Here is a 12221-nt window from a genome sequence, read left to right on the forward strand (position 1 = left end):
TGCCAGTTCCCTAGCTGTCTAAGTAGCTTATCTTCTAAGTTTCACTTTCATATGAATAGGATGGGGTCTGGGGGTTTGTGTGCGGGAAGCTTGGTCCTCAGCATGCCAGTGTAGAAGTCACTTGCTTTCGAGCTTGATGGGGTTGGACCTCTGGGATGTGGGGGCCCAGTTGAGGGTAATGGGGTCTTGAGGCCTTTGTCTTCATGAAGGACTGGATGCTGATCTCATGGGGTGAAGATGATGTGCTTGAAAGCAGGTTCCTATCAAACGAGGTCACCCCTCCTGCTTGGTTCTTCCACAGGCAGCTGGCTGCCTTCGGAAGTTTCTGCTGTGTTGAGGTGCAGACAGGGGACCTCTTCTAGGCGCCCAGGGCTATGTTGCTGGGACCTTACAGCTGCTATAAATGGGAGCCCAAAGACCCAGCATCGAATCTCCGAGCTCACCTGCTTGACTTGCTGACTACACAAACTAGAGAAAGTTACCTAACTTCTCACCTGGAAAAGGAGACTCATACTGTCTCCCATCTGTTCACTGGCCCATAGGAAGGAACTTCTGTCACATTCTAAATCTACTCTAATGTCGTGTCTCTCAGTCACATGTCGCTGTTGCGCACCAAAAAGTCAGAGGAAATGGGATCTTTTACATTCTACATAATTTTTGTTCATTCAAACTAAAATAGCCTCATGTGATTGGTGGATGCCATGTGGGACAGCACAGACTTAAGGGGTTGCCTGACCAAAGTGCAACCATTAGAAGCTATTCAAGAAGAGATCAAAGCTCACACGCAAGCATCACCTGTCACCGGTAGCAACCGCGGGCTGTGGAGCAGGAAAAAACTCCATTTCCAGGGTGTTGTGGAATATGGGATTGACAACACTGGGCCGAAGGCGGCTACGTGGCTCTCATGAGTTTTGTGCATCAAATTGCCAAGCCAATTTGTTCCTTGTCTTATCTTCATGCTGCCTCCTTCATTTCAGTTTTAATTTTGATTACCTACATGTTTTATTAAGCCTAAACTCAGTAAAAGAGACTTTCTTGTTCCCTAGAAAGTCATTTCTCCGTAAAACTTTATGTGGGGTGTGTGTGAGAGACAGAGAGAAAGAGAAGGATCGCTCTTTAGCCAAGAATCAAAGTAGCTGCTAATATCGTGAAATAGCTTATAAGAGGTAAGAATATAGTGTGTCAATTTTGGCGAGTATTTAACTAACATTTAGGTAGCATCAAACTTGGAATAACATAATACCACAGCTCATTTTTAATGGGGATATTTTCAAATATTGAGAACTAGGCCAATCAGGTCCATCAAGCATGGAGAAGTATTCTTCGTCACCACAAATGATACCTGCTTTACACTCTCCTGCGGTCTGAGCAGCAGGTGTGCCTCCCTAAAGCGCATGCGCAACAACTATTCAACTTGACCTACCCTTCTTTGGGTTTCCTCCAGCCTCCCATTATTTAAGATTCCATGAGCGTACAGAAATCAGAAATACAGCTGTGCTGATTCAGAGCTGTGTTTGCAACACTCAATAAAGGGCAGCTGTAAGGCTGTCTAGAAGCATCCCGTGCCACCACGCATGCTTCTCCACAAATTTCTATTATTCTCAGCATGTTGTGGATACCAGCCATCACCAAAATCAACAAATGAAAAAAGCAGGTGTAAGCTCCACTGTCCTTAAAGCAAGAAGGGAAAGCCTCCATTTCAATTTCCCAAGCGAAAAAGGATAAAGTTGAACAAAGGCAGGCTTTTCTAGGGATCTGGACATCTAAGACTCATTATCATCTCACTGGCCAGAGACTAGAGAGTTAAAATCCAGGTGCAGGAAGACAGCGTCAGGAAAGGGACCCTTAATCTTTGTGACATGAAAGAAACAAACTACAAGCATAAGGACCCGCTCTGATCTCCCCATCTTCCCCAGCCAGCAGCTGGTTACCAATATCGTTTCTGGGAGCAAGCTCATTGGGACACAACGCATGAAATGATCCCAACAGCTTGGCTCTGCTAGCCTTATGTAGATCTAAAGTCTAGCTACAAAGCCCCAAACCCACCGCCAGACTTGCCAATACTGTTCTCCTCCCCAGTCATCGGTGACCTGGAGGGGTATACTTGTCTTTCCACAGCCCGGTCACATTCCTGCAGAGCTGGCTGAGCTGTGCGGAGGGAGTTCATGGAGGACCATGGATGGCCGTACGGGTCTGTAGGAAATCCCTGAAAACACACCCGCAGTACATGCATTTTGCATTTTTGCTGTGCAGAGGAAGAGTCAGTCACTGCTCTGATTTGTTGTTTAAGGGGCTTTATTTGCAATGACATAACATGGGGAAAATAAATTATTTCCAAATGTTCTTCCCAGAATGGATTAAACTGATCATAGTGGCTCTATATAGCAGGCTCGCCTCTTCCAACTTAAGGAGCTTTTGTGAAGGACACCTTTATGTCGTGTTTATAAAAACCCAGATTTACTTTGGATACCTAAAATATTTTTAATTAATTAATTTGCAAAAGAGAGAGAAAGAGGCAGGTAGACAGAGGAAGCTACCATCTCCTGGCTCATTGCCCAAATGCCTGCAACAACCAGGGTTGGAGTAAGCCAGACCAGGGACGCAGAATCCAGGACAGGCCTCCCAAGCGGGCGTCAGCGACACCAATCCTTGGCCTATCGCCTGCTGCCTCTTGATTTCAGGATGTATCTTAATAGGAAGCTAGAACTGGGAACAGAGCCCTCAAACCCAGACACTCCACAAGGGGATGCAGCATTGTAAGTGACATCTTTTTTTTTTTTTAAAGTTTATTTTTTTTTAGATTTATTTTTATTATTTTTTCATTGGAAAGGCGGATATACAGAGAGGAGAGACAGAGAGGAAGATCTTCCATCCGATGATTCACTCCCCAAGTGAGCGCAATGGCCGATACTATGCCGATCCGAAGCCAAGAGCCTCTTCCGGGTCTCCCACGCGGGTGCAGGGTCCCAAAGCTTTGGGCCGTCCTGGACTGCTTTCCCAGGCCACAGGCAGGGAGCTGGAAGGGAAGTGGGGCTGCTGGGATTAGAACCGGCGCCCATATGGGATCCCGGGCGTGCGTGCAAGGCGAGGACCTTTAACCACTTGTGCCACCGCGCCGGGCCCGTAAGTGCCATCTTAACAGCTACGCCCATTGCTCATGCCTGGAAGGTTTTTAGTGAAAGAAAAACATGATGAATACACTAGAGAATTAAACAAGGGCCCAGATTAAAGCACTCGAATGTACTTCCAGTACCTCTGAAAGTATTTGAAGAAGCTCATGGAAAAAGGAATTAGCATACAAGTTTATTTTGGTGCCCAAAACTTAGTCAACACACATTTCTTTCATAAGATATATTTTTCATAAAATTTCGAAGGCTTTATGCATACACAAACTTCATGCTGAAAGATAAGATCATAGAATTTTATTTTCAGCTGTAAAATCAATAAGCGGGGGTCATCTTCTCTGGGTAATGTGCCTCTTCTTTTCCACCATTCATAAGCTAAGCTCATTTCACACAGTGACTAATGAAGCAAGGTGTGGTGCCCGCATTCTGAGTGCCAGTTCACTCTCAGATGCTCTGCTTCTTTCCCAGCTTCCTCTATGATGTAACTACGGAGGTGCCAAAGGACGACCCAGATGCTTGGGGTCCCGCTGCCCATATGAAAAGCTTAGGTGGAGTTGCACGCTCTTGATTTCAGCCTGGCCTGGCCCTGGTCACTGTAGCCATTTGGGGAATCAATTAGCAGCTGTAAGGCTTCTCCCTGACTTTCTCGCTTTCTCTGTCACTCTTTCAAATGGAATAAAAATTCAAAAGAAAAAAAAGAGGAAAGAAAATGATACAATAATGTTTGGATTATTATATGGAAAACTCAACCAGTAAATCCTTTCCTTAAACAGTCAATCTGATTTAACAAGTGTTTATTGGTCATTGGATAGGTATTAAGAGTGAAAACTGGGAGCCAATATGGAGATAGAGCAGGCGAACCCTCTGCCAGTGGCAATGCCATATCATACGTGTGCCAATCCATGTCCCAGTTGCTTCACTTCCACTCTCGCTCCTTGCTAACAATGGAAGGTTCAAGGCCTTCGGCCCCCGCAACCATGTGGGAGACATGGAGGAAGCGTTTGACTCCCAGCCTCAGACTGGCCCAGCTCTGGGTATTGGAGCCATTTGGGTAGTAAACCAGTTAGTGGCCATTTCTCTATCTCTCCCTCTATTTCTGTCACTCTGGCTTTCAAGTAAAACTAGTAAATATTTTAATTAGAAGAGTGAAAACTGGGGCAAAATATGAGGTAAATAAAACAAACCACCCAGAGACTTGGAGATGTGAGGTGTGTCCTTGCCATGTGCCTGGCAGCGTGTGAGCTGCGTCACGTGCCTGACGTCACCCCACTCCTTTTCCATGAGGGTAGAAAATCTAGCTCCCAGTGACTTAGGTCGTGTACAGATCCACCATTTTGCCCACATATCTTCCGAACAAATGCACACCTGCTAGAGCTCCAAGGCCACGTTCCAACACACTATGCCAGTGTCGAGAAGTCCCATTGCTGCAAGGGTGTTGGGTAGAGAAGACAGGACATGAGAGCTCGAAAGAACACTGGCACTAATCAACAGTATTGCTTTGCCGTGTAAGTGTGAGCTCGGTTTGGAAGACAAGGAAACTGTCGGAAGTTTCAGTAGGTCACCCAAGACCCCACTGCAAGCACATGTCAACACTGACATTGAACTCTGCGAGTTGTTACTGCCTAAACTCACCAACAAAACACCTTCTCTCCTAGACTTACAGCCTTGTAGATGCACATGTTGAGGCTACAGGTGAAAAATTCCTGCCTTTATTTTAGCACCCAGATAATTCTTCAAGAACTCCTTCCTTAGCCAGTAGACACTTTTCTAAAGTGTCTTAAAGTGAGAATATGCCAGGCCCATGAGAAAGTGTTGTGTCTCTTGAACTCGGGAACCCTGGCATTCTGGTAGAAGTCTGAGCCCTCTGCACAAGCAGCGTTCACTCGGCCACTCTCGCCAAGCAGCTGTGTTGTTACAGCAAATGTGCTTTCCCCTCCTGCTGACCCAGGGCAGCTGATGGCCCTGGCTATTAACCTGAGCTCTAGTGAGGCTGATTTTTATAATAAAGAGGAGAGTGTAAGTCTAATTAGTAACTTTCCATCCTTTTCCTCCGTAGATATCCCCCAGTCTAAGTGACCGGCTGTCGTCATACTGGTCTCTTTGCTTAAGGATAACCACAGTGCAAAGCTGTAGCTCACGTGAATCTGGGGTAGAAGCCTGCAGATCCGAACAGGCTTGCTCTGGTGTTGATGTGTCGTTGTCTCTCTTGCCCTGTTTGGCAGGTGCGTGGCACACCTGAAGTTGGTTCTGACATGGTTTTCACAGTCGAGTTCACCAATCCTTTAAAAGAAACTCTGCAAAATGTCTGGCTTTATGTGGAGGGTCCTGGAGTGATGAGGCCGAAGAAGAAGTTGTTCCGGTAAGTGCTGGGGCCGGCGATGCTGGTGGAAGATAAAAGAGGACTGTGGGAAGGCTTTGCCCTTCAGTCTTTTCCAAATGCACATTTGATCCCCAGTGGAAATCTCTGAGGAAATTTCTTCCTTGTTGGTCGTTTGTTGCTCACTCACAGACTACAGACTTAAACCCTAGGGCTGTTTCACCAGCACTCCCTTCCTCTAATTCTTAAATCCTCCTGCAGCTGAGGAATCCAAAGTGTCCACAACTCAACTGGTTTGCCCCAAGTTAAGTAGGTTAAAGAGTAGAGTCATTGTACAGACTCAGAGACTCAAAGTAATTCCAGAACCGAAAACCCAAGGTTCCAACATTTTGTCAACATATTCTCTACTCCAGCACTTCCACTGATATTTCCTGAATATCCTACTGCGTGTCAGTCAGATTATGATAAAAAAAAAAAATAAAGTCTCATTTCTTGGGTCCTATCGTTCCAACTTCAGCTCATAGGTAATGTGGCTTCAACTGGCTCTCCCTCCCTCCCAGTGTAGTTTGTCAGTGCACCTCTTCAAGTGTGACACCCAGAATGCATCCCAATCTTCAAGGTTTATTGCTTTCAATTCCACCACAGATGAGACCCTGTCAGCACCAATCACTCTAGCACATTTCCTGTAGAGTGACCTTGCAAGGCCTTCAAAGGGAGGTGGAGGACTTGGAAGAATGCCTTATTCCCAAGGATGTTAGAAATTTTCCCAGAATCCTTCAGAAAGCGAGCCGCTCTGTGACAAGTGCCAAGCCTTCACTCACGCTTGGGGTTCCTTTATTGCCTGCAGAAGGCTCTCTGGGTTTCTTTAAAACGATAGCAATCGCATTTCCAGCATCTCACTGCTTGAGAGATATGTCAATGTGGACCCAAGAAACAATGGAACACATAAGCTGAAGGCTTTCTTTTAAAGGCGAGTACAAAGCATAACAGCCAGGGGAGGCGGCAGGACAAGAAGAACTGAGTTAGACATCCATGCCAGCTGAGGGGAAAGGGCAGCAGTGACAGCACTTACCTGCGTCCGAAACAGCAGTCTCACTCACCTGCTCTCACACCTTCCCTCTGGAATCTGACGCACAGACTGCTAAGGCAAAGCAAAGCATGCTGCCTCTTCCCACTGGATTCTCAGTTATGTCACAAGCTTCATTCAAGGGTACTGTAACCACCTGCTACCTTCACTCTCAACTGTCTGGAAAATTCTGTATTGATCAAGGCAGATACGTGAGAGGGGACATGCATCATTTCATTGTGCAAGACTCACCAGTTGAGAGGCACAGGACTTCAAGTAGGTTAAATCTAACAATGATTTGAGCATTGTCAGTGTGTCAAGCTCAAGTGCGGTAAGGTGGGGCAAGAGTAGACAAGGCCAGTCTCTACACTGGCGTAAGACAGATGCCCCTTCTGCTGGTACTACCAGCTGTTACTGACAGTGCATCGTCTGTGGGAGAATGATGGGTGGGCAGCTAGCTACATTCCCTGTCTTAGTCGGCTATGGGGTGCTATAGAGATGTTTAGACAGAGCAACTTACACAGCAGGCATTTATTTCTCATATTCCTGGAGCCTGGGACATTCGACGTAAAGGTGTTGGCCAGTTGAGTTCCAGGCAAAGGCTGTCTTCCTGGCTTGCAGTCGGTCATCTTCATGTGTCCTCACAGCAGGCATAAGGGAAGAATGGTCTCCCACATTTCTTCTCCTAACAGCACAAATCCTATCCCAAAGACCCAAATCTTGTGACTTCCCAAAATACCCACCACCAAACACCATCACATTGGAGGTTAACAGATAGGGGGAGAGGGAAAAATTTGATCAAGCTCTGCTTTCTCTGCTTCCTCCTGCCTCTGACACAACTTCACAACCGACACCAGGGGCCAGTGCAGGGGCGTAGTGGATTGTTGCTTGGGCTGTGGCACCAGAATCCCATATGCGTACCAGCTTGTGTCTGGGCTGCTCCTCTTCTGCTGTAGCTCCCTGATGGGAAAGCAGTGGAGGGTGGCACAAGGCCTTGGGCCCCTGTACTCACGTGGGATGCCCGGAGGAAGCTCCAGTTTCCTGGCCCAGTTCCAGTTGTAGTGGTCATTTGGGGAATCAACCAGCAGATGGAAGAGCTTTCTCTCTGTTTCTCCTTTTGCAACTCGGCCTTTCCAACACAAAGAACTAAATCTTAAACAACAACAACCACAAAAAGAGCAGAACCAGCTAGCAACCACTACCATCTTGTCAGATAATCTGAATTCTCCCACCATTACCTCTGTTACTGAGATCTGATCCAGGAGTATCCTATTCATGCAGCTAATAGGACTCCTAGAAAGTGTGGTTGCATAAAGTCAACTGCATTCCTTTGTAGGATACAAAGGTAGGCATTCAGGGATTCACCCACTCCCACCCTGCCACTCTTACCCTGCCAGGTGGAGTGAATGAAAGGCAGAGGGGGTATCTTGACCCAGAGCAGAGACCCTGGGAGGCCAGAGCTGATGAACAGGAAATTGGAATTGAAGCCAAAGGGGGCAGCCCTGTGCGTGACTCCTCCCTCCACGGAGAGCTCATGCTATGCCCCATTTGCCTCCCACCAGTCTCAAATGCTCACGGGGTCTGTTTCCACAGACACAGCTCTTAAGTTTCTGCCCTTGACACTTAGCAAGTGCTGGGTCGTTTTCCTTCCAGACTCATTTTTTTTTTTCTAAAACAGAATCAGATTCTCTGAGTTGCTTCTAGAAGAACAATTCTCTAACTTTGTGATTGGGACTCAAAGTTTCTGAAGTAGGATAGATGCTGAGAGCCAGATCCGCAGAAGATGGGCCACAAGTCGCTTCTGTGTATTGTAATAATAATCCCATTTGCCTCGAGTGCCTCCCAGATGATAAATGGCTGAGCTATCCTGACCGCTCAGCACATTACTGAAAGTCATTTATCACCACATCTGTGCCCAGCAAACAGGATTATCCCAGCATTACTCCACCTCCCAAAAGGGGCGCACGGTCCTTGCTTCTCTCCTTGCTACGTTTTGTCTGTGGGTGCAAGAACACGCCAAGGGATCTTCAGCACGAGTGTTTTCCTAAGCTCACATCATGATGTAGATGATTTTGCAAGTAAGAGGAAAGGATGAGAAAGGAGAAGACTGAGTCCAAGTTTGAGATGGTTTTCTGCCTGGGCTGTCAGTTCCCCTCAAAGCAGGACAGCTGTTCCACCCAGAGCAGCTAATTGATCACTTGGGGAAACCAGGAGAGGGAGAATGAATGAATCTGGGCAAAGCAGAACAAAATGGCACAAGTGTTAAGAAATAAATACCTTGGACTTAGTTTCCTATGGCATTGACCACTGAATACAAACAACACTGTAGGGCCTCCTTGTGTGCAGGCAGCAGCAACTTTTTACATTATTATTGCAGAAGTTCAGGCTTACCAAGCAGGAAGCTGGTCATTGTGGTAGTCACAGATGCTACATTCTTCTCTGGAAATTTATCTGTTTTCATTTTATTTGAAAAGCAGAGAAGGCAGCGTGAAACAGAGCCAGAAAGAGACTTTTTATCTGCTGGGTCACTCCTCCGATGCCCACCATGGGGGCACAGCCAAGTAGGAACGGAGCTGAGAAGTCGGTCCGAGTCCCGCACAGGGGTGGGAAGAACCCAAGTGCTGCAGCCATCTCCTGTGTGCTCCCGGGGAGTGCCTTAGCAGAAAGCTGGTGAGGAGCAGAGCCAGAACTGAAACCCAGGCACCCTGGTATGGGATGCATACACCCCAAGGATCAATGTGACCGCTGACCACAATGCCTGCCCTGAAAACAGCACAGCCTTCTTGCCGTCTGCCATTTATGGGAGAGGGAACAGAGTGACGTCTGTATGTTATCAAGTGGAAGAGGCTCAAACACTCGGGCCATCTGTGCTGCCGTTTCCCTACCATTAGCCAGGGAACCGGACTGAGAGTGAACAGCCGGAACAAGAACCAGTATCCGTTTGGGAAGCTGGTGTCAGAGGTGACAGCTTTACTCACAGTGCCACGATACTGCTCCCTGTCACACAGCGTGCACCTCAATATCCCCACCAAAGCAGCCAGTTCCCTTTTTCTGCTTTCAATTCAGCTCCTGTCAGTGGTCCCAGGGAAGGGCTGCTTCAGGGCTGTGTCAGGCCACCCAGCACAGCCTTCCTTCAGAGTCAAAGAACATCACTCACACACATTGCCTAACACTGAAAGCCAGGGCAGCTGTCTTGCTTGGGGGGTAAAGTAGTTGAACGTGTAAGCAGCGTGTTCAAGGAAGGCACCCTGTCACATGAGCTAGCGTGAAGTAGAGCCACCATGGTGTGGGCACTCCGATGAAGCCGTTTACCAACCAGATGATCTTAGAGAAGTAACTTCCCTTGCTTAACTTTCCCTTTTTAGCAACCATAAAATGTGTCTAGCAGTATCTAAAGCAAAGAGCTGTCACAAATATCAAACCTGTATGAGTCTCTATGGGGAGCTCTCCAAAGCAGCACAGATACCCTCAACCTCAAGAAGCTGAGATTGATCTAATCATGTGCGATATGGCATGCTTGCCCTGGAAGTTCAGGAAGACCTCAGAGAAGGACTGAGGCAGGGGAGAAAAAGCACCAGAAACATGAAAAGCTACCCATCACCAAAAGCTGCCTGGGTGGAGGGTCCCAATTTGGTGGTTGCCGTCAGATGGTGAGTCACAGAGCGTGAAGACAGATGGCAGCAGTCAGACATGGGAACGTGGTCTATTCCAAAGAATACGGTGGGAAGCTTGAGAGCTGACTAGGATTTGGCTGAGTGGGACTCAGCCCAGCTACTGCTGTCAGGGGGCCAGTAGACCCAGGCATGCAGCAGGACTGATGGCCCAAGGGCACTGTCAGTTTCTGCAGAGCCTCACACAGGAGCAATGCTGTGCTGCATCAGCCAGTGAGGCCATTCCAGTCTGCAACCACCATCAACTGAGGCACAAAGGACAAGTAGCCCAGGCTTGCTGGTGGGTTTGGGAATCTGGGTCTACCAACTTCTCTCTTTTCCATCCTTTCAGTGAAGTCCGGCCCAACGCCACCGTGCAGTGGGAAGAAGTGTTTCGGCCTTGGGTCTCTGGCCCTCGAAAGCTGATAGCCAGCATGACCAGCGACTCCCTGAGACATGTGTACGGCGAGCTGGACTTGCAGATTCGACGCCAATCTTCTATGTAAAGGCACTAGAGGCTGAGTTGGACACTGGCGCTTGGCTAAGAAAATTCTAATGCAACAATAGTCAATCCATGCTTTAACTTAGGTTATGTGTAGACCCATTTGGGACTGAAGAGGGCCCCAGAGTGGCAATGACAATGATTTCAAATACCCAGCTACTGAGGTGGATGATGGTTTATAACCAGTCCCTCTCCAAAGCAGACTGAGCGTTGTCTTTAATTAAGCTCTAGTTAAGCTCCCAAAGCTCATAGCAGTCATCATTTATCATCACAAATGGCTGTGGCTGCAAGTGTCAGAGTGCTCCCCTCACCTTGTCTCAAACAAGACATCTGATTTCCCCATCAGTCTTTGGGGAGTGACATAGTCCCCAGAACGGGAGAGAAGCAAGGGACCTGGGCTGAGGATTCTGTTCCACTTTCTTGGACTGAGATGCTACCCTCTATGTCAGGATATTTTTCCCAGGAATTGAACAGAATGTCATTTTTCTTCTTGGCAAAGCTGCAGGAAGGTCTTTCATCTTACACCTGCACCCGAGTGACTGCCTGCCAAATGCCACAGCTTTACCTTGGGAGAAGATGGGGCCCCACGTTCACAAATTGCATTTGTGGAAAACTTGATCACCTAAGAGGAGATCAGAAAGCAGGTGCAACCCTCAGATCTATTAAATAATGTAGTTTTACGATGCATTTTATAAGAGGTGTCACACTGTAACCTGATCAGCAGGAACCAATATCCCTAATTTTAACTGTTTCTGGGGTACAGAAAGTGAAGAGGCTTCCGCGGCACTGGACAAGGGAGGAATCACATTCCTTCAGGAGCGAATGGCTTCACCTGTGTCTCTGGAAGGCCCTTCACCCCATCATCCTGGCCCAGGTCCCACTTTATAATAGAAAGTACCCAGATGTGTAACAGGAGGGCAGCCACTGGATAAGGCTCCCGGTGTTTATTTACAAGGCTGATTATGGTCACAAATTGCCATTGATATGCCTGGGGTATGACTTAGGTCAGTAGATGGCAATCCTCCATAAAAAAATACACAATGGTAATGGGATTTGCCCATGAGGGTCCCCCTCTGTGGTTATATCATGTTTTGGGTCATTAAGTCATCTCCTAGCACTTGCCAAGCCTTCAAATGCCCACACTTAAAATCAAAAGCATTTTACTACACTGGCTTAACATAGCACACTATTATTAACAAGGATGTAATAGATGCTTGAAATAAAATTATTCTGATTACTTGCATCTACACAGAGTGAATGGCTTTAATTTTCCACACAACTCAAGGGGGATCATGTCTGTTTAAGGAAGCCCGCCTCTCTTTGTCAGTTAGCCCCTGCCTGGATAGGAAGACAAGCATCTTGCATGGAAGAAAATCACTCTTTCAGGCATCAAGGCCATAGCTTTCCTTACCTGTTCTCCACGTTTTATTAACCATGTTCTCTGAAACAGGAATTTAACGCATTTCATCCAAAATTGAAAAAAAAAAAGTAGTGATTTTCTCATTGATAATCTTATTGACCATTATGGGGATTCAGTTGATAGTTGAGATGGCAACCACTC

General features: G+C 47.1%; 1 protein-coding gene across 1 annotated transcript in view; it reads left to right on the forward strand.

Annotated features, from left to right (window-relative positions):
- The window catches only part of F13A1 (coagulation factor XIII A chain), a 146580-nt gene extending 134677 nt beyond the window's left edge, over nucleotides 1-11903 (forward strand). The window contains exons 14-15 of the mRNA XM_040984026.1: nucleotides 5348-5484; nucleotides 10511-11903. Of these exons, the coding sequence (XP_040839960.1) occupies nucleotides 5348-5484; nucleotides 10511-10664 (291 nt within the window). The 3' untranslated portion in view covers nucleotides 10665-11903. The remainder of the gene's footprint in view (nucleotides 1-5347; nucleotides 5485-10510) is intronic.
- The last annotated feature ends 318 nt before the right edge of the window (nucleotides 11904-12221 follow it).

This window comes from Ochotona curzoniae, unplaced genomic scaffold, assembly GCF_017591425.1.
Source record: "Ochotona curzoniae isolate NIBS_2020 unplaced genomic scaffold, NIBS_Ocur_1.0 contig_4064, whole genome shotgun sequence".
Classification (NCBI taxonomy): domain Eukaryota; kingdom Metazoa; phylum Chordata; class Mammalia; order Lagomorpha; family Ochotonidae; genus Ochotona; species Ochotona curzoniae.